Raw genomic sequence first — 25,407 nt, 5'->3', positions numbered from 1 at the left:
AGCTCACTTGGTGAAGGAAAGGCCAAGGAGTCTCACGAGGAGCAGGCAGGAACAGCTGCCTCAGCCCCTTGGTGTGTTCACAGATCCATGGAATGGTTTGGGTCAGAAGGGACCTTGAAGATGATCTTTAACTCTGTTAGTTCCCTTAAAAATGAGCCCAAATGAAAGGTCTGACGTGCCCTTCCCCTGTCTCTGCAGTTCACCCGTCCCAGGAGCCCGGCTGGCTGGAAGGGACCCTCAACGGCAAGACAGGACTGATCCCCGAGAACTACGTGGAGTTCCTATAACTGTGGGGTGCACAGAGCTGCTGCTGAGCATTCCATGGTATCCATGGCCAGTCCTGCAGGCCCCTGTGCCCCCGTGTGACCGGGGTGGGGACAGCCCTGTGCCCGCTGTGGATGTTTGTGTGCGTCAGACATCGCCTCTCGTCCTGCAGCGCTCCTGGGGACATGGAGAGACTCCAGTGCACATCCCAGCGATGGAGAACCAGCCCAGGGACAGCCAAGTGCCCTGAGGGGCCAAGCTGGAGACTGGGAATGGCCGGAGCTGCCCCAGGGGTTTCCTGCAGATGGACATTCTCTGGCTGCACCCAGCAGGGTCTCACCGAGGAGGAGTCCTGTGCTCCCCGTGCTTCCCTGGAGCCCCAAGCACAGCTCTCAGTGCTGCCAGGGGAAGGGCAGGGGGGCTGAGCCCCCGTGGTGGCCGGGCAGCCCTGGCAGGTGTCCCCTCCTCGTGCCACCACAGTGCTGGTGGCTCTTGCTGGCAAGAGTGAGCCCCGGGTGGGCTCTGCAGGGCCCAGGGCTGGCAGGGCTCAGCAGGCACCTGCTCGCTGCAGAGAGGATGCTTTGGACCAAACCTCTCAAACTCTTCTTTTATATTTCCAGGATTTTGATTTTGTGGGGTAGCCCTCAGTCTGTGTGAGGTGAGCAGCCCGTGCTGCCCTCCTGCTGCAGCCCCAGGCCAACCCCACTCCTGTTGTTTGGCTGTTTGGTACCTGCCCTTCCCAAATCCCACTGTACAGACCCCTCCGTGCTCCTACCTGTGCCCAGACCCTGCTGGAGCTGCCTCTGCCTCTCTCCAGCCTCGTTTTCCAGCCCTCCCCTTGCTTGCAGCCTCGTGTGTGCCAAGTCTGTGCAGTGCTGGTTGTGCCGGGTGAATTATTGCCATCCTTGCTGTTGGAGTGGCCAAGGTGGGGCTGTGCAGAGCCAGGGGAGCCTTTGGCTGCCCCAGCCCAGCTCCTGCCTCCATGGACACACCACGAGGGCTGGGCAGGGTGGGAGTGCAAACCCCTCATCCTTCCAGGTTGTGCTGAAGGGGGAGGGTGGGACAAGGAGCCCTGTTTGGCTGCAGAGCCGGGATTTTGAGAGCTGGAATCATATTTTATATAAAGACAGTGTCAGCCCCCAGGCCGTGGCGCTGGGGATGGATGTCGTGGCTTTTTGTAACAGTTTTAAAGACTCTGAGTGACTGAATTGCTCTATGTTTCACTTTTTATTTTTGAAAGGATTAATGTATAAATAGAGTATCTTAAAATATTATGAGGAAAAGATCTATATTTGATATTTTTAGAAGAGCTGTAAGGAGAGAAGCAAAGGACATTTGAGGCTGGTCACCAAGAGGCTCCAAAGCCCCCGACCCCCAGCCTGGAGCTGCTGCTTCCTTCCCTCCCTGGTGTCACTTAGTGAGAAGGCAGCTGAAATTTCAGCCTTCTTCATATTTTGTCCACAGTAATTAAACTTCCTGGGCTTTTGTCTTGGGGGAAAAAAAAGAGGAAAAAGTCAATAATTTTTTTCCTGCTTTCCAGGGTGGGCGGCACAGCTCATTCCCATGGGATCACCCCCTCTCCATAGCCCTCTGCCCCCTTGGGGAGCACTCTCAGGTGGCTGGTATGATTTGGGCAGGGATGAGGTCCCCAAACTGCCTTGTGATCTCTGCTCTGAGGTGTTGGATGAAGAGGGCCAGGGGTTTTAGGGATAAAATCCGGTGTTTCCCTAGCACGTTGCTGGTTCATCTCCATCCTTGCATTTTATAGCCAACTTTTGTGCAATTTCTTGGCTTTCCTGAGGCCAAGGACGAGGCCAGGCTTTATCCAGCCCTGGCATCAGATGGGGCTGGGCTGTATCCAGCCTTGGCTTAGGCTGAGGCCAGGCTCTATCCAGCCCCAGCATCGCTCCATGGCTGGGGCTGGGACCTGGGGGTGCCTGGGGTGGGTGTGAGAGCCCCTCCCTGGGGCTGGGAGAGGGGTGGGGAGGGCTGATGGAAAGGATTCTAAAACCCCTCCATCCTTCACCTGTCAGCCCTGTTTGTGTGTGTTTGGAACTGTCCTGTGCCGAGCTCTCTCCTGCCTTGCCGGGATGCTGCCGGAGCAGAGCTGGGGATGAATGGGGATTGCAAACCTGCCAAGAGCCCTCCAAAGGGCATTATTTGGGGACTGGGTGTTTGGGAGCTGCTTAGCAATGCTGTGTGAGCGCTGCACCACGCTGCTCCCGCCGTGTCCCCACAAAACCTCTCCGTGCAGGGTCCCCCTCCGGCTCCTTGGATACTCCAGTTACTCCGAGACCACAGTAAATTCCTTTTCAGAGCCCCTCGGGAGCTCTTGGATGTGCTACCTAGAGAGTTTCTGGGAACAAAAGTCCCACACACATGTATTTACGAGATGTCTCCTGGAGGAAAGGAAATCAAACCGAGGCAGAAGTTATTGCTCTTACAGGAGAGCCAGTGGAATATTTTTTTTTTAATTAAAATTTTCCAACAAGAAAAACTTGTCTGGAACGCTTACTAAATGTTCCCATTTTGGACCAGCTTTAATACTGTAGTAAACATTGGTTTATTCCAAGAGAAATTAAAGGTAGGAAATATTTTTTTAAACCAGCCTGACACAGCATTTGATGGTTACTATTAAAGAAATCTGTCAAAATGAAACGAAAGCTGGGTGGTGACACTGCTGAATGGCAGAGACCATCATGGCCTCTGGTCAGTCACGAAAAAAAGACAAGGTGCAATGGTGGCTGTTGGAGCTGGCATCAGAAGAGTCTCTTGGTGCAGCCCTGCCATGTTTCACATCGATGGCTGATGTTCCACAAACACACCGTGAGTTTGGGCTGGGTTTGGGGGCAGTTGGATTAATTGGGGTGGGCTGGGTTTGGGCAGGGAGTGGGTTGGGTTGTTGGATTAGTTGGGTTTGGTTCAGTGTTGGGTTGTTGGATTAGTTGGGCTGGGTTGGGTGGTGGATTGTTGGATTAGTGGGATTGGGTTCGGTGTTGGGTTGTGGTGGGATTGGGTTTGGTTTGCAGTTGGACTGGGTTGGGGATGCTCGAGGCCATCTCCTCTTGTCCTGTCCCTGGCTGCCTGGAGAAGAGAGCACAGCCCTGGTTCATGGGCACCAGCAGAGCTCAGGGATGGATCTGGGGCAGATGAAGGGGAAATCACCTGCACAGAGCCAGAGCCCAAGGGTGGAGAGACATGTTAGTGAGTGTGTGCTGGTTTAATACTCCAAACCAGAAACCTCAAAGCAATTACAGTTTGTACATTTGGGCTAATTCAGATTTTTAGCTTTTGGGAAATGATTAAAAGCAGAGGTTTTTAGAGAAATGGCCGTTTAAAGCTCTGTTCTCTGGGTGAGGAGCTGATTGTTTGCAGGTAATTTAGCACGAGGCTGACAGCTCACAAGGTAGCACCTACCTATTACTTATTGTAAATCCTCCCTTCTGCTAATGAAGCTTATTCTGCTTCTAAAGCTCAGACAAAAGGGTCTAGAAAATCACACCTGGGCTCTAAACTCACTGACGCAGGCAGGAAGGGAAAAAGTCTGCAGGGGCTGGGTGCCCCGGAGACCAGCCCGGCTTGGATTAGGAGGGGATGGCAGAGCAGGGTCTGGAGCTGGAGCAATCCCATCTCCACAGGAGATTTCTGTGTCCCTGCTGTCCCTGCATCCCTCTGGGAGCCCCTCACAGCCCCCATCAGCTGCTCCCCAGGCCTGCCCTGCCCCAGGACCAGCTTACCCCAGCAATCATAATTAAATATCTGCAGAGTGCTCAGAGCTCTTGCCCACAGCCAGCTGTGGGTGAAGAGCAGGGCAGGAGGGACAGGGGATGGGAGAGCTCTGGGGATGAGCCCCAGAAGGGCTGGAACGTGGCTGGCAGTGAAGGTTCCACTGGGTGAGCATCTCCCTGGCACAGGGGGCTGGGACAGTGCCACCTCCGCTGGCCCCATGGATGAGGACAGGGATGGGGGCGGCCCCATCTGCCCCGTGCCCAGCTGCCCTCCCTCTCCCACTCCCACAGATCCTGGAGATGCTTTGTTCCTTTTTAAAGCTCATTAATTTTGCTGCAGCCGTTATCATTAATATTTCTGAGTCTGGGAGATGCACATGCTGCTTTTGCCTCTGTTTTACTGCTGGTTATTTTTTGCCAAGTTTGGGTTTGGCTGGGTTATTTGTTCAGCCACTGTTGTTGTTGGTTTTGCCCAGTTTTTGTTGAGTTTTGTTGCCCTGTGTGGTACCCGGAGCGCTGCAGCCCCAGCCCCAGCAGAACCAATGACATCCCTATCACACTGTGTTTATTATTTATTTCCCCAGCAACGGGGATATATTTAGCCCGAGAGCTTTGAGCTGTTTCAGCCCCATTCTACTCAGCAAAGCCAGCAGTGAGCAGTGGCTGAGGGGCAGCAGGAGCCCCCAGAACCCCAGCAGGGACCCCCAACCCATCCTTGTCCCGGGAAGGAGCTTCAGGAGGGGAGGCTGTGAGAGCCACATCCCTCCAAGGCTTCCCTTGGACTCGCCAAGGCTTGGGCTGGGCTGGGTGGATTTTTACAAATTATTTTTAGTAATTGCTGTGTTTGAGGCTGGCAGGCCAGCGCTGTGTTTGTTTGGGGTAGGAACACGTGCAGCGTGGCTGCAGCCAGCTGCAGGAACTCTGCCTGCGAGCCAAAAAGGGTAAAAAGGAAAAGGCTAGGAGAGAAATGAGGAATTAAAAATGCTGGGTTTTAATTCTGGATTTGTTGTTGCAGGAGCCCAGATAGGCGTGGGCTGGGGCCAAGGCAGGAGCCCAGGGTGACAGGCTGGCATGGGACAGACCCGTGTCACTGCCTGTCCCCCTGTGTCCCCTCTCAGCTCCTCAGGGATGCAGCTCCCCGTGTCCAGCCCCTGGAGATAATTTCCCCTCCATGCTCTGCTCCTTGGGAACACATCCCCCTGGGCACACCAGGTCACCTTCCTCAGCAGGAAGTGTCACCCCATCTCCTGCATCAGAAACACAATTAGTGCCCACATCTGATGCTGCCTCAGCAGTTTTAATGTGGTTTGATCTCAAATCAACAGATCCCTTCATTAGAAGTGTTCCACTTGTTATTTTTTTAACCTAAGGTTCCCTGTTGTGCCCTCAGGGAATATCTTTCATTGTGCCCTGGGGCTGTGCCAGGCCTGTGATGGATTGGATGAGGCCATTTACTGCCACCCCCCTCCTCCAGGTTGGATTTTATCAGCTGACCCATGGGCTCAGGCACTGGACATCAGTGCACTCCCTTCTGAGGGTTCCTCTCTGTGCTGCTCCTCCAGCCAGACTTTGACAAGTTCAACATTTACACTTCTTTATTTTGAAATGTCAGTGTACTATATATAATATATAATGTATTTCGAGGTTCACCAATAATTGAAGTTATCAGTAACCTGGTGAGGAAATGCACCAAACCAGCTGGACCCTGGCAGGAGCTTGGCAAGAGCACTGAGAGCATCTGGGAGCCCCTTTGGGATAAGCAGTACCGTGCAGCCAAGGAGTCTTTTATTGTGTAAAACCCCAGAATTTGTGCCTGACAGGGACCAGCTCCGTGTGCCCAGAGCTCAACACGAGCTCAGGCTGCAGAGGGGACACGGCCAGGGACAAACCAGCCCCCTGGGAACCATCCTGGGGGCACACACCAACTCCAAAGCTCAAATCTTAAATGTCAGAGCTGTAAAAATGGCATTTAATGGCATCTTCTCCTAACCAGTCTGAAATGCCATCATTTTACTGGGATAATGTGAACACAGCAGAAATAATGAATTGCAATGACATGCTAGGCTTCACCCGAAATTTCTTGGAAGCTGAGGATGGAGCCCAAGACAGCAAAGAACAGCAGAACAAGGTGGCAGGTGAGGGAGGGCAGCAGCCCCATCCCAACCCACCCCAGGGCCAGGGAGCACAGGGAAGGGGCAGAAATCCCACAGATGTTTCTGCTATCAATGCTTTTGTAAATGGAATGGGACAGAGGGGATTTCGGGTGGAATGTGACCACACTGAGGGCTTGATGCACTCACCATGAGGCTGGAGCCCGTCAGGCACCGAGCAGTTCTTTATCTGAGTGTCTGATGGCTCTCCTTAAAGCATCTTTCCATAAGTGTGGCCCAAATAAACATAGTTATGGTAAATCCCATCCTTGCCTTGCCTCTGACCCCCATCCACAGCCATCCAGCTTGGGAATTACCGAAGGGAAATTTATGTAAGCTTTGTTTTAATTGCAAACAATTCAAAGAAATCGTTCCCTGCTGGGAACTCGGCCTTTTCTGCTGCAGTTAAATGAGATTTTATTACAGCAGGCCTGGCTCTGTGGCTCGGGGGGAAGGCTGAGCTGTGCTGGGGGAAAACCGCGGCGGTTTGAGGGGCTGGAAACGTCGGAAACTCCAACGGGGCAGGGAAGGAGCTCCAGGGCTGAGACCTCCTGAACCCGAGGGCAGCATCTTCCCAGCCAGAGAGGCTCCTCTCAGCCCTGCTGATTTAGCAAGGCCTCTTCCCTTTTTCCTGGGTTCAGTTCTGTCTCTGCACAGGACCCCAGGGCAACTCAGCCCCCACCACCCGTCCCCTGCTCACACCTGAGGCTTTTCAGTGCATTTTATTTCCCTCTACCACTGATGGTTGGCAGCTGGCACCTGCCTTGGAGGGAGCTTTTGTCACATCCTGATGAGTATCAGACAGTTGGGAACCCCTGCAGGGACAAAATACATTAAAAATCATAGAATTAAAGAGGGATTGAGGTTGGAAGGGACCATAAACTCATGGAGCTCCTCTCCTGCCATGTCAGACCCAACCCTCTCCGAGACCACAACAAAAACTCCACAAAAGCATTTTGGAGCCATTTAATGAAAAAAGCAGAATTTTATTATATGGTTTCTGTCCATTATTCGGCATTGCTGTAAATGGCTCACATTTACTGCAACTTCTGTACAGATGTGTGGCTTTGTATTACCAGAACAGCAAATTTAAATGAAAAAATAAATGTTCAACAATTCCACACAAGCTTTTACAGTCCAACATTTCACTGAGTAGGTGAAAACTACAGACTTGTTACTACAGAATTATTCAGCATGAATAAAAAACTACAACTTTTATTTTTAAACAGGAGTCACTGGTTTAATTTTTTTTTTAATGCTGTTTAAAATTGCTGTGATAAAAATAATGATTTTTTTAATAATGCCATACACTGGTATGATATAGGATTTGTCCCCAGTATATATCTTTTTGTTTAATATACAAAATAGAGTAATGACCCATCGCTGCCTCTGCTGTGGGCAGGGGGCTGGAGGTGGGGCGCTCCCACTCTCTCCCAGCCTTCCCTCGGACACGAGGCCTCTGGAGAGGCCTCGACCTTCACGGAAAATTTGGTTCCTACGAGACATCGATGGCTCAGCAAGCCCTGGCTGCAGACTGGGATGGGGCAGAGCGCGCCTGGTCTGTGACCACGAATCCCAGCCTGGACTGGGTCGGAAGGGACCCTAAAGCTCCTCTATCCACCCCTTCCACCAGACCAGGCTGCTCCAAGCCCCGTCCAGGCAGGCCTCGAACACTTGCAGGGATTTAATAATACAATCTTTATAAAACCTCACTCTAAGTCATGTCCCTGAAGTCCTCCCTCTCTGGAGTTTGGCCGCAGGATGTTCCCACAGCCCGTGTTCATCCAGGCACTTCCTCCTTCCCTACCTTTTCCTGTGGAAACGGCGAGGTCATTTTTCAGCATCGATTGGCACCGGTCCCCAGCCCCCCGCCCCCCCGTGTCCCTGTCCCCGTCCCGGTGTCCCCCTAAGGCCATTGCGAGTCCTGAGCTGCCCCCGCCTGCGGGCGGATCCGTGCACTTTGTGATAAGGCACTGAAGGGCCAAGGCCGAGTTCTCCCTGCTTTATCCAGAGTGCAGGGACTCCCCACTGCTACACGGACCACGGATAACAGGACACGGACTTCTCACTGCTGGCTACAGCACTACGGAGTCTCACTGGTGAAGTTTAAACTGAACAGCATGTACAGGACGACTCTTCCTCGGACATCACAGTTTCCTCTGACTCTCCCTAAATCCAGAGACTAAAAATGAATATACAGGCAAACAGACACAAGGGGCAGAGAGCCTCTCCTCCTATGTGACCGGTTCTCTCACGGGGGGATCACAGAACCCCAGAATTTGGGTTGGAAGGGATCTTAAAGCTCATCCAGTTCCAACCCTGACTCCACCACCTGCTGGAGTTCACTGCAGTTGCTTTTGCTGGCAAAAACGACAATTTGGGGTCCCTGCACCCCGACCCGCACACGCTGTCCCCAGGCTCCGACTGAGGGCTCTGGGGATGCAAGTTTATAAAACATTCTCCAAAGAAAGAGCAGGCTTCCCCTCCCCAGGACCCCCCAGCCCCACCAGTACAAACTCCTATCTGTATCGCAAACGGGTGCGGGACGATTCCCAATGACTTGGGCTGGAAGTTGTAATTAAAATCCTGACCTTTACCTATTACAAAATGTACATATTCCTTACAGATCAAAGAAGAGAGTGATTATTTTATTAAAGATGCTATTTTACTCCAAAGTACTGAATATAGGATCTTTTTTAATAGGTATAACATTCAAAAAGAGCTTTAAGAAAGGATGAGAATTGAGTTTCCTATTTCAGTTGGAAACCAAGGTCTGCTCAATGTAGAAATGTGCTGTGAACACCCCACGCTCTGTATTTACATATTGCTGGCACCTGGATGTGGATTATTGCCCAATTTCTAAGCTGTTTTTGCTGTCAGAGCTGTGACAGTTTTGCAGCGGGGTCTGGTTCAGCCGTGCCTCGGGAGCGGCTCCCGACCATACAGATAGGAGTATCCCCCCAAACCAACGGGAATTGTACACAGTGATTCCATGAACACAACCCAACCCTACAAACACCCAGGAGCACAGGTTTCCCCTCTCAACAGAGCACTTCTTTGGATACCAGCACCGACAGCCCCGGTGCTGCCTCCGGCCAAACCACGCGCCACGGTTTCCACTCAGCATATCTGTGACCCCTACAAAAAATATAATTACATGTATCATGATAAAGCAATCTGTCATCTAAAAATCATCCTTATTATACACTATACAAGCTATTTTACAATCATTTAATAAATTGCTTTTAAAGCTGCAGTAGCCCTTCCCTTTTTTTCTTGGATCAGCGAATATACCGATTATACATATTTGAAACTATAACTAAATATAAAAATATATTAGGTTTTGTATTTTCTCAGACGATCTTTCTCATTTCTATTACACAAACGATCTGGCCACTTTGAGTAAAAATCAAATTTTAGAGTGGCATAGTAAATATTTCAGTTTTGAGATACAGAAAATTGTTAAGGTGCACGTAGAAAAGGCTACTACAGCTTCTAAATGTCGAAAATATCCTCATCAATGGCAACAAGGAGAAATCCACAAGGCCTATGGGAATTTATGGCACGCCAGGAATTCAATGTGAAGGGCTGCAGCCTTACAAAGACAAAGTTTGACGGACAACTCTAAGACCACGAACTCAGTAGCGGAGCTCTCCTGCTCTCCAGGAAAGAGGATGGAGCAGTCAGTGGAGGGTGGAGATGTGGAACTGGGTCTCTAACCAGGTGAGTTCGGAGCTGGGAGATCCATCCCAGCTGCGTGGACAAGTCCCCGGAGAGGAGGATCCTGAACCCTACAGGAGAGCAGCCCCAGCCGCTGGGAGCGCTCGGTCCTCCCCTGTCCCTGGGGCTCCAGAAATTCTTGTGTGATGGCAGCTTTACGTGTATAGAAAACGGAGTTTCTCCACACAGAAGTAAACTTTTCTGAAGCTATGCATATTTTCCTGAAAATTTCCTGATGGGCAGTCAGGACTGATCTTCTTGGCATCAATGCAGCCCGTGACTCTTTGTGTTATGGCTGTTGCATCTTATGCAAAAATCAGGCTTCTTTTTTTTCAATATATAAAATAACCTGCTCATTTACATCCAGTTAGGACTGGGTTAATTTTCTATGAATCTGCATATCCAACGCTTTTGCAATGTACCAAAAGGATTTGTTTCATCTGGATCTACTGAAATGAGATTTGAGAGTGTTCTCCCACCCACCCGGGCCCTTAGAAAAAACCCAATTTTTATGGCCACTTTGCCGGTTGAAAGCATTAGGTTAGAAAAGCCCAACCCAGTTTCACATGAATCTACTTGAGTATTTACTGTCTAGAGGTCATTTAGGAAAGCTACGAGCTGCCCCACCTTAAAAAACCAGCTGTACAATAGGCATCTTGAAGTATTACAAAAAAATTATGTAAGAAAAAATGAACAAGCCGAGTTCACGGTATATAAAGTTAAAGGAAATTGCTAAAACCAGACAGTAATAGCTATAAAAGGCACAACTTCCCTTTTCTGATATACACTTGTAAACTTTCTTCAGGTTACATGCATAAACCAAAATACTACCTTAACTTTAAAAAAAAAATCCAAAACACTTTACTAAAATAAAAAAAAAAAGCCTAAAAAATTGTCTCCAGCCAACTGCAGCAATTAATTAATTAATTAGCAGAATGTTTGTAACAGCCTCAGAGCTTGTCACTGGTGGTTTGATGCATCCAGGGATGGTGCACGAGGGGAGAGAGAAAATTTCTGCCAAAACCACGATTTCCTTTCCTTTCCTTTCTCCCCAATCCTTTCCCCAACGCGAGAAATCCGCTGCTTCTCCAGCCTAACTCTTGGCCCTCTGTAAACCACATGTAGTGCATAATTACAAAAGAAACACCTGCGAGGACAAAAGGAACAAGTTCTGTAGGTTTTCTCTTTACAAAACAAAGCTATCGTGTGACGGTTTCTTAAGGCAACCCTTTGTGTTAAGGCAGTCACTTCTGATGAAACAAGAGCTTCTTGATATTTCCATTGGAATATTTTGGTATCTGATTGCTGATGATTTCTGCCAACATTTCTGGGAACTCAATACTCATGGATTTATCCAAAAATGTCTGGAAGCAAAAGCTCAGAAGATTTTCAACCACCTACGAGTGACAAGACAAAGAATTACTTGCAGATGAAGGCGCTCAGAGAACATCCACCTCCCTCCTCCCCAGCTCCTGCCCACGGGATGGGGCTCAGGCAAGATGTGCACAGGAATCCTCATTTAGTTCATTAATTATTGTCCGTGGCACTCTGATATAAACCAGCCAAACAGACTGTGCAAGGCTTTACAAACGCTGAGGAGATCTGGTACCAATTCCCATTCCAGCAGACAAATAACACACACATGGATAAGCTAAATGAGATCTTTCCAGGTGCTTGGTACAGTTACAAGAAAAAAAACCGGTAATTTTGAGGTCTCAAAGTTACCCTTGTCTTAAACACTGCTTTGTGCTACATGTGTAATTAGAATTAAACTGCCAAAGGAGACGGTCTGAATTGGAGATTCCTTCAAAATTAGATCATTGCTAACACCACACATACTGCTGAGGCATTGTTTTAACAGAATTTCAAACTATTCCATAAACTCCTAACTTCTTGGGCTCTGAGATAAGATTGCTTTTAAATGCCACATTTCTGCTTCTACTGCAAAGTCAGTTACAGCTCCTGAGCTCCTCCTTTTTAAAGCAATGAGATTTTTAAAAACGGCAGAGACTGAAAATGAGATTAATTATACAATTAATTGCTGTGGATTGCACTGCAGAGGCAGCCTAAAAGTAAGGATTCCTCGTGAACAAGGCTCTCACTTTTCGCCCTTCGTCACCGATCTATTACTCCTCCTCCTCCTCCTCCTCCCCGATATTCATCCCTTTAAATAAAAAGAGCTGGAGGAGCTCGCTGTCCCCGCCCCAAACGTATTTCTCTGGAATGCCTGCAGCATTCCTGTCAGGACTTACATCATGCATAGAGTCCAGCAGTTTAGTCAGTTGATAAAATCGCTGCCAGTTCTGGCTGGAGTTCCCTTCCCTCTTGACGATGGCCTTGCCCAGCTCCTTGATGTACGTCATGCGGATCTCCTCAAACAGGGACTGGCTCTTCAGGCCCTCCTTGGGAACTGCAACATGGACACCATCTTTACCACACTGCCAAACTGAGCTGCCGCATGGTTTAAGCTCTCTTACATTAGTTACACAGAGAGGGAACCTTCATCAGGAGCTGGAGTGACAGCACAAGGAGCAAGAGGGGAAATTTAGGGTAAAATAGGGAATTCTTCCCTGTGAGGGTGGGCAGGCCCTGGCACAGAGAAGCTGTGGCTGCTCCTGGATCCTTGGAAGTTTTAAGGCCAGGATGGAATAAGATGAGCTTTAAGGTACCTTCCAACCCAAACCATTCTGATTCTATAAAAATGAGCAAAAGGAAAAGGACTTGGGCTGACTGAAATGACAGCAGAGAGACAAGGAGAGAGCAGGGTGGGACAGCAGCCAGCTGAACACAAAGCACAGGCCTGCTGCAAAATAAAAAACAACCTCCAAAGGTAATCCACCAAAAACAGCAGGAGGGGAACTGGACCATGGAGGCAACAACACCCAGCCCTGGAAGCCCCTGATGGAGAAGGACCAGGGCTGGAGCTCCTGTGCTCTCCAGCCCTGCAGAAATGTGATATTAGGAAGGTTCCTTAAAAATTCTGTGTGCCCAGGGAAGAGCAAGGGCAGGATCACAGGATGGCTTGGCTTGGAAAGGATGTTGAAAGATCATCTGGTCCCGAGCCTCCTGACATGGATCAAGTAACGAGGCAAGGCAGCGACAGAGTGGACAACAAACCCTGCACCAGCCACGGGAAACTGGGCATGGACAGAGTTTGTTTGGGGCAGGGCTGGGCAGGCGAGGAGCTGGGACAGAAATCAGAGCCTGGGCACTCAAACCCAGCTGAATCCCCGTGCCTATCTCCTCCTGTGGGGATGGTCCTTCACAGGCCAGCCTGCACTGATGGAGCACGGGGACTCCAGGGGTCCTCAAGGTGCTTCCCCTGAGGCCTCTGATCACCTCAGGGGAGTGAAAGAGAAGAGAAAGAGCTGAGACAAATGTGACCAAAAACAGGAGAGCAGGACAGAGAGCACATTGCCTTCCTTAGGAAACCCAACCTGCCCTGCACTGTCAGCATCTGAGCGATTCTGGAATGAAGTCTCTTGTCTGTCTTGCCTACACAGGAGATGAAACCTGTCAACTGTTTCAATATTTCACGTGGAAAAGGTCTCTGAGCTACGTCTGTGCGTGAGCTACAAGTCTAGACCTGTGTGGGATTCCTGTTTTACTCCTCCTCCTCTTCTCTTCTCTTGGAAAACTTAACACAGAAACACAATAAACAAATTCAGATTGTCAAGTTGTGGATTAAAGAGCTATAGAAATCTCAGCTATTCAATTGCAGAAGCTCCCTGATGTACCACTCACACAATGTATGTGCTTGGCACAATGAAGATAAATTGTCTCCCACTGGAAATGGAGAGCAGAGGCCTCTGGGCAGTGCCAGCCGTGCCCATCCCTGCTGCTGGAGGGGCTCAGCCCTGCCAGTGCTGCCTCCTCACCACTCCTGCCATGGAAATTTCTCTGTGGAAATTTCCAGCTCCTGGGAGGAAAGCTGGCCTACACCACACCCGAAACACTTGAGGAATTTTTGGGAGAGATTTCAGAATCAAACAGGAACTGTTTGAAATCTGCAGTTTCAGGGAAGTTTTAAGTTCCTACAAAGCCCACGGCCATGAGAGGCTCAAAGTCTCCTCTGAAAAGAGCCCTTGTGCAGTTCTGGGCTTGGCAGCGAGGCAGGGCTGGGCACTGCCAGGCTGGTGGGGCACTGGGGAACTGGCCATGGCACCCTCACACTGCCACAGCCACCACCCTGCCCTGACATGGGAGCAGTGCTGGGGCTCCCAGCCCTCCTGCTCCTACCCAGAAAAAACCCAAGGTGAACAAATTCTCCTTTTGTATGAGAATCAATGCTATTATTCACTGGAAACATTAAAGATAAGGAATGCTTACACCTTCAGTGTAATAAACTTAACAATATTTACTTTTCATCACATTTCAAGCCAAGGCAGCTGATGAGGATGATGCACAAGTACCAAGGTCTGTTGACAAATCTTCACTTGCTCTGCTGCTGCCTTTCAAACCTGTTGGCACCTCTGTCACTGCTCTGAAGCAAAGCCCTCGTGCCAGGCAGGGGCAGGAACACGTCAGCCCCTGCCTGAGCAGCTCCCTGGGGATCCTGGAGTGTGGGATGGGATGGGATGGGATTTCCCAGGACACAGAGGCTGTGCTGGAGCGGGGTGCCCGGCTCACAGCCACCCCAGCACACTCACACACACACTCTCTCTCACACAAACTCACACACACACTCACACCCACCCCAGCACACTCACACCCACTCACACTCTCTCTTTCTCTCTCTCCTTGCCCTGTGAGTCCCTGGATTTCACTGAGCCTGGGCTGAGCTCAGACCCTCAGGGAGCTGCAGCCCCACGGGGCAGGGGAGAACAAAGTCACTGGCTACCACTGATATCAACAGAGGGGAAAAACAGCACTGTGAAAAGTATTTACACATAATCAGATATATTAGGTTAGTTTATTTCTGTATATTCTAAAAGCACTATTTTTGCCACTGCCCTTTGAACTTCCATGCAGTACAGATAGAACTTACTAAGCTGTGACTTGTTCAACTCCAGCACACCCTACCTAAAGATAAAACCAGCATGTAGCATACTGTACAAATCTATCTCACAATACCTACTGCAAACCCACCACATACTTGTGCAGAAGCAAAAAGCTTGGTATTGAGCTGTTCACCTACTTGTAGAGAGGAGAAGCAAGGTCTTCATGCAGAGATACTCCTCGTAGGAGACTTGCAGGCGGGACAGCTCTCGGGCCACCATGAGCATGTGTTTGCATTGTTCATACATACATGGGAGATTCATCCTCTGCCTGAGGAATAAAAGCACAGCAGTCAGGGCAATGTCTGGCTACCTGCACGCTCTGCTCTGGTTTTCCATGCTGCACATAAGGAGCAGTACGTGAGCCAGGGCACAGCAAGGCGGCTCCGTTCCCAGGGTGTCCCTGAGGTGGCTGCCCTGGTGGCACAGAGCAGCGCTGGCCTGAGGGCAGGAGGAGCCCTGTGACACCCAGGGCCTCACAAAGGGAGCCTGTGTGCACCAGGGACCCAGCAGCAAGCTCTGCTCGCAGCAGCCCCAGCACCAACGGGGCACAGAAATCAAGCTCAGTCCGAGCTCCCCTCTCACGTTCCCAGGGAAACACGATGGAGTGCCACACTGGAGCTGGGATTTCTCTAATTCTTTCAATGCCTTTGAAATGTGCACCTAATTTAATGCATGTTTATGTATTTAGGAGTATCTTCCTGTAACTCCTCCATTTTCAAAGTGACTTTATACTTGTGCCCATCTGTGTTCCTGAAGCAATGACCAGCACTGCAATTAAACTTCATTATCTCTGTACTGTAATAAACTTGTTTCTAACCATAAATGGAAAATCATGTTGACAAGCAAAGGCAAATCTTGGAATCAGAATAACAAACATTATGTTTTTGTATTTTGTTTTCCTATTTCAATGAAGCCTTGCATCAAGACAGGAACTGCTTTTATCTAATACCTCATCTGACACAACAATCTTGCTTATCTGTGCTCTTACCGCTGGTTACTGTGAATATTGCAGAATTAGTTTTGAGTGGGAAATGAAGAACAGACTAATTCTGAACAGTGTAAGACAGATTTATGATTTTCCATGGGCTTTCTTTCATAGAGAAAAAGAAAAGCAAAATAACTCCATGCAATGAGTACACAATCTCTCTGCAGTGATGCCAGCACCTCATTTTTTGTTACCTTTCCTTGGTGTCACCTATACAGCATTATAATCTACACAGAGCCAAAATGGGATCCCTGTGGGAGTTACGAGTAAGATTTGGTTATGAAACAATTCCTCCAAAGCTGATCACTCTTCTATTCTCTCTCCCTCAGACCTTCGGGAGGATTATACAATGTTCCCTCACAATCTCCTGAGTGAGAACAGGGTTTGCCCATTCTCAAGGTGCGAAACCCAGGGGGATGCTGATGGCTTTGGAAAGACAGAAACACAAACTACTGAAACTGCATTAAAGCAGATGAAGCAGTAGGGTAAAACCCCAGCATTTCCACATGCAGCTGTTGGACAATCCCTTCCCCACGGAGCTGGGCCACGTGTGGCACTGGCCCACCCTGCAGCTGCAGCTGTGGGCACTGAGGGCAGCCCGGACACCCCGGCCCCAGCTCGGGCTCCAAGGAGCAGCAGAGCACACGAGGGATGCTGCAGGACACAGGAGCCAGGCCCTGCTGGGCTCTGGGCGTTTCTCAGGGCACCTGGCACAAAGCCACACTTGGCCGGGTGGCAAACGCTGCCCTGGCCCCGCGGGGCTGTACCAAAGGGCATCTCACACACTTCACATTGAGTAATTTAAACCCATTCTCTGCCAGGGCTCAGCAGCTTTCCTCATGTAAAACTGTGTCCACTTCTGGGCAGAAGGTTAAAATAAACATTATGAAAGGGGTCAGCCTGTTGTTTGTTTCTGCCTGCTGGGAATGCAGGCCCAAGCAGGAGGCTGGGGATGCAGAGGAAGGCACAGAGCTTTGGGCAGGGCCAAGGCTGCACAAGCTGCAGCTCCCAGAGCACGGGAACAGCCACGGCCCCTGTGCCCAGCCAGGCTCTGCCCCGTGCCCACTGACAGAGCACAAGGAGGTGATTCACCAGCCTGTCCCAGGTCCCAGCGCTGGCACAGCTCTGGGAACAGCTCCCAGCCAGCCCCATCCTGGCCAGGGCACATCAGATGATCTCAGCTGGCACGGGGAGCTGTCCTGGGGACACACTTGGGACAAGGGCAGGGCCCAGGGCTCTGCCTGCTCAGATGCCAGCTGCCCTCCCTGCCCAGGGCACTCACCAGCCCCACAGGTCCCACCCCGAGCAGGGAACCCTTCCCAGGGTGCTGCACTCAGCTCATGGAGCAGGCACAGAGCTGGGGAGGACAGCACCCATCTCCCTTCCCTGGGCACCACCACTGAGCACGCTGCTACAGCTGAACCCCCCTTGCACCCTCAATGCCCACCCCTGTGCCCAGCCCAGGCCTGGCAGAATGGGGAATGGGGATGGGCACAGGGATGGACATGGGGATGGACAGAGGGATGGACACAGGGGAATGGACACGGGGATGTACAGAGGGATGGACATGGGGATGGACAAGGGGATGGACACAGGGATGGACAAAGCAATGGGCACAGTAATGGCACAGGAATAGGCACAGGGATGGGCAGAGGGATGGACATGGGGATGGACATGGGGATGTACAGAGAGGGATGGACACGGGGATGGACACAGAAATGGACACAGGGAATGTACAGGGGATGGACACAGCAATGGACATAGCAGTGGGCAGAGGGATGGGCACAGCAGTGGGGACAGGGATGGGCACAGCAATGGGCACAGCAGTGGGCATGGGGATGGGCACAGCAATGGACACAACAATGTACACTGCAATGGACACAGCAATGGGCACAGCAGTGGGCACAGCAGTGGGCACGTGGGCAAGGGAAGCACGGCAGGGATTTTGCACTGCTCTGAGTTTCCTCAGCAAAACTGCACAGCACCAAAGCCCAGCAAACAAGATGCTGCTGTTCTGAAAACCAGATGGCACCGACTCCACAGAAGGAGTTACAAAAGAATGCTGGGGAAAAATCTTCGGGGAAAAAAGGGAACTGCCAAAGCACTGCTTACAAAAGTGACCTCACTTGTTGTTCTGCTGCTCCCGGGCAGCAGCACAGCCACCCTGCGTGGCACACGAGAGCAGCAGCACAAACGCGTGACCTCGCTCCCCCAGCAAGGAGCTGCAGTGACGAGCACGGCCCCAGAGACAAATCCTGGGGCCCAGGACTTCCAGGAACTTGTGTCTCCAGCTGGACAGCAATTAAATGGCATCTGCTACTCGAAGAACACCGCTGTGCTCTGCCACTGTGCTCACTGTAATTTTGGGCACCCTGTGACATACCCAGAGGACGAAAGCTGAGACAGAAGCAGTGCCAGCTCCAGCAGGGCATGTTTTCAATCACAAACTGGGGAAACAGTTATACAATACTGCAAAATCACAGGTTTAAACCCTTTCCAAGTACTAAATAATGGCCTAAAGCCTAAGATTTATTCAGCTGCCAAACTTTTCAACAGCTTGAATCAAGTTTCATGTGTATGTGTATAAAAACACGTATAGCATATATAAAATTGCCAGCTAGTATAGACATACCTCCATAAAAAATAAATAAATTATAGGAGTACAGACATAAAAGTGGAATATTCAATAAATATTAAATTTTTAGGAGAAGACTGAGCAAATGACTAATATGCCAGTTTAAAACATAAGAAGAGAATTTAATCCTCTTTCCTACCACAGACTCTGAGCTACTGGATGTTGCTGCTCCATGTAAGTAGCAGTAAATACACAGGAACACCCTGGACAGGGCACCAGGGTAATGCATGAAGGACTGATGCTAAGCAGATACATGAGGCTAAAGAAAGTCTAATTAATCCCATACAGAAATCAATCAATGAGTGCAGTTATGTCCAACTGAACCATCAAGTCCTGGAGTTTCCCTTTGTGAAGCTGAAGACACTGAACTCCACCGAACAAGAGGGTAAGTCCTGAAAGCCCAGGAACAGAATAAATGGTTTCTAAACCCCTGTAAAAGCCCAAGGGAATTAGGCAGGAGCAGCTGCCCCTCTCTGCAGCCACGGCAGCGTCCCCAGCCCTCAGCTCAGCTCCCCACGTGGGCACAAACCCAACCCAAGGGATTTAATTCTGTCTGCCTGCCCACGAGGTCTCCTTGGTGTCTGTCAGGTTCCACCCGAGGTGGCTCTGTTTTATTGAGGGATGGGACATAAAAAGTTACGACCAGAGAGTTTTATGGAGAACCTGTAGCTCTCTGGAAGGAGCTGCAGCGCTCTCAGGCAGCTCAGTGTTTTATTGAAAACAAATGTCACTCTGGTCTACGATTCACCAAACTGTAGCTGGAAGGAATCTGGGAATTGCTGTTTGCTGGAACAGAATCACCCTTTCGTTTCTGGGGGTTTCCAAGAGTTCCAACACCTAGCAGTGAAGCTCTGTGGTTCTGACCCACTGATAAAACAGCAGGAGACCTCTGGCTTACAGCAAATTACATGTTATTGCACTTAGTGACAACATCAATTATTTCAATTCCACCATATAGAGACTATTCCACTCCAGGGACACATTCTTAGCACTTTAATAAACACAAGGACACAGATGGGCCCTCACCTGCCATCTCCTCCTCAGCTTTTTTAAAAAAAATATTATTATGAGGCAATGATTACAGTTTATAAAAGCCTGGATAAATATTTACAATGAAAAAGCAAGGGAATAAATAAACATGAAGTATAAATCGCTGATTCTACAGAAAATGTAACAATTATTATATTTTTTTAAAACACAGAAAATATTTGGGATTTTGAAGTGAAATAGGATCAAAAATATTAATCTGTGCCAAAGCAGGCTAAAAGTACTGCTTCCATATCAAAACCAGAAAAGAGACACACGAATAAGATCCAACCACCTCAACAATCTCAAATTCCCTCTTCCCCTCTTCCACAGCACACAATTACTGCACAACACAAGCCTGGAAAAGCACAAGGAAAACGATGTGTGGTGCAAGAAAATATATGTTCAAACATTCCACCAAATTCAGCTTTGCTTGAAAGTCGACAACACAGTTCAACAAGAAAATATAAATCAGGCAGGTTGTTCCATCTTTAACCTTGTCTTTTGAGCCCTAATTCCATCAGACCAGACAGAAATGTTTCACTCTGGCAAACTCCAAGGGCCATATTGCCACTTTGATACACTAAACAGACAGAACATTATGCAATTTGCCAAACTTTTCTCTCCACCCCAGGCATATTTTTAGCTGTGACTGTGTTGGCTCTGATAAAATGAATGATTCTAGTGAATGGTGCAGGAACAGTCACAATATGGAACGTTAAAGCACAAACACCTCCCACAAAAACTTCTGGATATAAATACACTTAATATCACAATTACCTTCCGTTTGACTTAGTGGGAAATGCAGAGCGAGCTGCTGGAGCACACCAGGGGGAAGGAGAGGTGCTGGGGGTGTCTGTGAGCACCGAGCAGCCCCCACCCAGCCCAGCACACCCAGCTCCCACTCACTCGTTAATGATCAGGTCTGGAGCAAAGCACAGCAGGTTGCCATTGGACTGCTTGTAGGATCTCCAGCCCAGAGCAAAAGCCATCAGGAACATCCAGGAGTACTGCAGAAGGGTCATTTGGTCATCCAGGTGCAAATTTCGGAAACCTGGGCAATACAAATACAAACGGAGGGGGGATCAGGGTGTCAGCTGCAAAAAGGCAACAAAGGACAAAAAAGTTGCATGGCTTGGAAAAGGAGCAGGGTTGTGAGCAGCACAACTGCTGCTATCAGTTAACTGTGTTATCAGTGCACAGGTACTGCAGGGAGTAAAAGAGATGTAATATTAGAAAAAATCACAGTAGATATGTGTGTGGTTATCTGGAGCTGATGGTCAGTCAGATACATCACAAAGGCAACAATTATAGTTCACACACACTGTAATTCACTGGGCTGCCTTCCAAAAATAACAGGGTTAGCTCCTTTTCACAAGAGCAGCCTGCTAGACAATAAATGATTTAATATCAAATGTTGTTCTTATTCAACAACGATTGTACACTGAACCTACAAAATAAGCACTGCACTAGTTACCAGCATGAACTGCTTCTAATCTCACATGTAGCATGAACAGAGCCAACTGAAGAGGGAGGAAATGAGTAAAACCTGGCAACTGGTTCCTCAAAGAGTCTGAAAATGCCACCAGCCTTGGATCTGCAGCACCAGCTCATATCAGATCCAGCCTACACTTACCAAGAAACCATCGCGCCATACGGAGCCATTATTAGAGCCTGAATACAAGTTGATTTTATCTATTTTTATTAAGCATCTGACATCTAAAGAGCTCATAACATCTGAAGAGCTGCTTCCTGAAGCTGTGCCAACAGACAGAGCCAGTGGATGAACGTGGAACTAACTTGGTGGGTCCAAACACAGCCCCTGGCTCTGGAGCCACCAGCAATGACCAGCTTCTGCCTCCACATTACAAAGAAAGGGATTCAAAGTGACTCCAGTCTTTCTGGGTCAAACCTTGAAATGTGTGCTCAAACCCTCCCCAGGAAAAGGTTATTTTGAAATCCCAGCTAAAGGGTTTGGCAAGGAATGCTGGCGTGCTGTCAGCATGGCTGATGGGCTACAACGGGAGCAGGATATACAAATTAAACACTCACGAGGAACCACCTCAGCAAACAAAAGAAAAGAGATAAAAATGATAAGAATAGTTGCTATTAATGTAGCTATTAAAGAGAAGATTGGCATTTTCATTGAGAGCATAAGCCCTAACCTGAAGGGCTTGGCTAATTACAAACATCTCTGCTCAGCAGAGATGATGAACAGAGAAGTGTTTTATAAAATGGAATCTAAATCTGGACCTGGGAATACCAGATGGTCTCCCAAAAACCTGTCCCAGAAGGAAGTGTGTGCATGTGAGCCTCTCCTGGAGCAGACTGAGCTAATTCAGCACAAGTGCCCCGTGCAAACAGCCCTGACACAGAATGCCACAATCACTGAGGCTGGAGAAGCCCCCCAGGATCACTGAGCCCAACCTGCCCCACCTTGTCCACCAGACCCCACACAACTCTCCACTCACATCTCTGCTGGACACAGATGTATTTGAGCTTTCCAGCCTTTCTTTCCCACTGTTAATTTATTTCCCCTGCTCAAAGAGACACAGTTATGACTCATAAATCTCATTATCAGGCTTTTTTCTTTTCTTTTTGGCAGACCTGTTCTGTGATGTTATTTTTGGGCAACCTATGCGTCATGGAGGTGTTTTTGCCAGGGATTTTGAGAACAGGTAGTGAAGAGCACTGACAGGGGGAGAGGGAGATAAACACTGGGCTTTGTTCTGTAGGAACAAACACCTTCAGCTCCCTTTGGCCCTGGCCTCTCCAAGACACATGCCACGTGCCATATCCAAGGCTGAGATCTGACATCACTTCTGTGTGTCACTGCATCTTTAGGTGGGAGCTAGAACAGCAGCAAAACTCCCTCTTTGCCCAGGTAGGACTCAGTTTGAGCACAGCTGGAGAGAAAATAACACCTTGACTTCCACCCTGGAGCTGGACAGGGATGGGGAGTCAGGAAAGACCCACCCATGAACGCAGAGCCAATGAGCCAGCACAGTGATGTTGGGCTGCAGAAGTCAAGAGAACCTCATAGCTAAAAGTATTCAAGACATAATTTAGTGCCCAGAGCAGCTGTGGCTGCCCCTGGATCCCTGGCAGTGCCCAAGGCCAGGCTGGACAGGCTTGGAGCAGCCTGGGACAGGGAAAGGTGTCCCTGCCATGGCACTGGGTGAGCTTTAAGGTCCTTCCAACCCAAAGCATTCTGCCATTCTGTTAATCTGAGGTGGAGACAGAGCTAATACAAATAGTTCTCTGTAACACTTTTACAACAAATATCCATTTAAATAAGAATTTCAATATTTAAGGTGTTCAAATAAATTAACCTAATTTGTGGTAAATAAATGTTTGCATCTGCAATTTTTTCCGCTTTTCTGCTCCGGAAGCACCTGAGCTGTGAAGAAGCCCCGATACTACCAACAGTTCACGTGCACATCTTTGAGGGCAGGAAGGCAGGTTTAGGTTGGACAGGAAGCCAGGAAGGCAGGTTTAGGTTGGAGAGGAAGCCCAGGAAGGCAGGTTTAGGCTGGACAGGAAGCCAGGAAAGCAGGTTTAGGTTGGAGAGGAAGCCAGAAGGCAGTTCAGGTTGGAGAGGAAGCCAGGAAGGCAGGTTTAGGTTGAACAGGAGGCCAGGAAGGCGGGTTTAGGCTGGACAGGAGCCAGGAAGGCAGGTTTAGGCTGGACAGGAGGCCAGGAAGGCAGGTTTAGGTTGGACAGGAAGCCAGGAAGGCAGGTTTAGGTTGGAGAGGAAGCCCAGGAAGGCAGGTTTAGGTTGGACAGGAAGCCAGGAAGGCAGGTTTAGGTTGGACAGGAAGCCAGGAAGGCAGGTTTAGGCTGAGCAGGCAGCACTCACTCCCTGTGCCTCACCTGGGATCGCCTTCGCCCACTTGACCGCAGCGACCACCTGGCGGCCGCCCAGCATGTTGAGCGTGGAGAGGATCCTCCAGCTGGAGTCGGGCAGGGAGCTGTCGTAGCCTGAGTAGAGCACCTCGGGCTCGATGACCTCGAGCAGGGACACCAGGGTGGGCGTGAGCTGGGGCAGCGAGGCGGGCACGATGCTCTTGCTGCCGGCCGCCTCCGGGGCCTCGCGCGCGCCCGCCGCGCCGCCCTGCTGCAGCCCCTTGATCTTCTTCTTGGTCTTGCGGGCTGCAAAGGGAGGCAAGGCACAGGTGAGGGCTGGAAACGGCCACGCAGAGATAAACACGGCAGAGGAGACGCTGCTCTCCTCCCCACACAGCTGGCAGCAGAACCCGCACGGCATCGCTTTGCAGAGTCAGGAATTTCACACTCGTTCCAAGCAAACTCCCAGGGAAAATAATACCTTACATTTTAACAAAAGTCACATTTATGCCAATGCCTCAAAATGTCCAGTTATGCCTACAGGTACCTTACGAGGCTGACCTTAACATGCAAGGCTGACCCTAAAATACAAGGCTCAATGCCACCACTGGAAATATCTGCAGGACTGCACACTTTGAAAGTTCCTTTAAATAGCAAACTTAGAAACTAGGCAAAAGAAAGGAAAAAAAAATATTTAATGGGTAAGAAGTTACTGGATCTTTTGAGCCAGGGAAAATGTTTTTTTTTCTAAAATGCTGGGCAGGAGGAGCTTTTTCTCTTGCCAGCTCTCTTGCATATAAATCACTGCTGCGTAATTAAACCATAAAACTCATTCGCCAAATAAATAAAACATCACACAGAGATGTTAACTGTAAACTACAAAAAGTTGGAGCAACAATTTTATTAGCATCTTGTCCCTAATGGAGTCTCCTGCTTGGCTCTGGCTCTGCTGGATGCAGGCGGCCACACGGAAGGCACTCGCTGTTTAACAGAGCCCAAACCAGCCCAGCCCCTGCCCTGGGTGCCTCAGCTCATCATCATTTCTGCTCTGCAACTCCCGAGATAGATCTGCAGCCCACAAAAGCATCAGGTAACGTGGGTGTGCATTCCAAGTCCCTCCTGAGCTGTTCAGAACCCCCAAACGGCACCAAGGCAGCCCCAGATCCCCCTCCTGGAGCTGCTCCCACCTCTGGCTGCAGCAGAGCCTCCAGAACCCAACTGCCAACGACAAGGAATCCTCCACAGACCTTGCACAAACTGCATTTTCCCAAAGTTTTGTAGACTGGCCACATGTGCCAAGCCTGCCATGAGGGAATAGCAAGAGTTGTTTCCTTGGAGCAAAGAGCTTCTTGTTATTCTCGTCTCAATTTTGAAATGGCTGCTTCAAAATCCTTTCATATTCTGGCTTTTTTCTGCCCCTTTATCCGTGTTCTGAAGAGCAAATGAACTGCTTTGACTTAAATTTAGAAGCACATGCCTTCAGCTTCCTGCAGACACCTGGATGGAGTATTTCCAGCCCAGAAAGCCTGATAAAATTATAATCAAAATAAACAGATCTGATAAGACAAACTATTATGCAAGAATTTTTATCAGGCTGTTACCAGTCCTGACTTAGATATATAGCTGTACCTCACAAAAAGAAAAAAAAAAAAGAAAAAAGAAAAAGAAGGCTGAGATAATGTATTTCTTCGCAATTAATTTTCAATAATAAGAAGACCACTAATTTCAAGCCAGCTCCTTAGGGCACCTTACAGGAGATAACCCCCATGGATAAACTCAGCATGGAGAGAAAAGCATCCAAGATTTTCTGTTCAAAACAAACAAACCCCCCCAAGCCCCAGGCTCCTGCAGAGGCTTCCTCCTCCCTGCCTGGGGGCAGATGGCCCCAGCACCTGAGCCAGGTGGGCGAGGGACCTGCCACCACCCCAGGGCCACGGGCAGCCAGAACCAGCCCGCTGCAGGGCAAAGAACTGGAAAAAAATAAAAATTCCTCAAAAAACTGAAATAAATTCCAAGCCAAGACTGCAGAAAAAACTAATTAATTGCCAAGTTT

The 25,407-nt window shown here is 49.2% G+C and overlaps 2 protein-coding genes across 3 annotated transcripts in view; one reads left to right on the top strand and one right to left on the bottom strand.

Annotated features, from left to right (window-relative positions):
* Nucleotides 1–2,749, top strand: part of ARHGAP26 (Rho GTPase activating protein 26) — a 99,397-nt gene extending 96,648 nt beyond the window's left edge. Inside the window, exon 24 of the mRNA XM_064724611.1 lies at nt 199–2,749. Within this exon, the coding sequence (XP_064580681.1) occupies nt 199–287 (89 nt within the window). The 3' untranslated portion in view covers nt 288–2,749. The remainder of the gene's footprint in view (nt 1–198) is intronic.
* Nucleotides 2,750–7,096: 4,347 nt separating this feature from the next.
* The window catches only part of NR3C1 (nuclear receptor subfamily 3 group C member 1), a 61,818-nt gene continuing 43,507 nt past the window's right edge, over nt 7,097–25,407 (bottom strand). For both annotated transcript variants that reach the window (XM_064724626.1, XM_064724627.1), the window contains exons 5-9: nt 23,382–23,660; nt 20,418–20,562; nt 15,000–15,130; nt 12,115–12,272; nt 7,097–11,259 (exon numbers count right to left, since the gene is read on the bottom strand). In XM_064724626.1, coding sequence (XP_064580696.1) covers nt 11,107–11,259; nt 12,115–12,272; nt 15,000–15,130; nt 20,418–20,562; nt 23,382–23,660 — 866 coding nt within the window. In that variant the 3' untranslated portion in view covers nt 7,097–11,106. The remainder of the gene's footprint in view (nt 11,260–12,114; nt 12,273–14,999; nt 15,131–20,417; nt 20,563–23,381; nt 23,661–25,407) is intronic.

This window comes from Zonotrichia leucophrys, chromosome 13 (genome assembly GCF_028769735.1).
Source record: "Zonotrichia leucophrys gambelii isolate GWCS_2022_RI chromosome 13, RI_Zleu_2.0, whole genome shotgun sequence".
Classification (NCBI taxonomy): domain Eukaryota; kingdom Metazoa; phylum Chordata; class Aves; order Passeriformes; family Passerellidae; genus Zonotrichia; species Zonotrichia leucophrys.
This window is presented reverse-complemented; position numbering and strand designations above follow the sequence as displayed.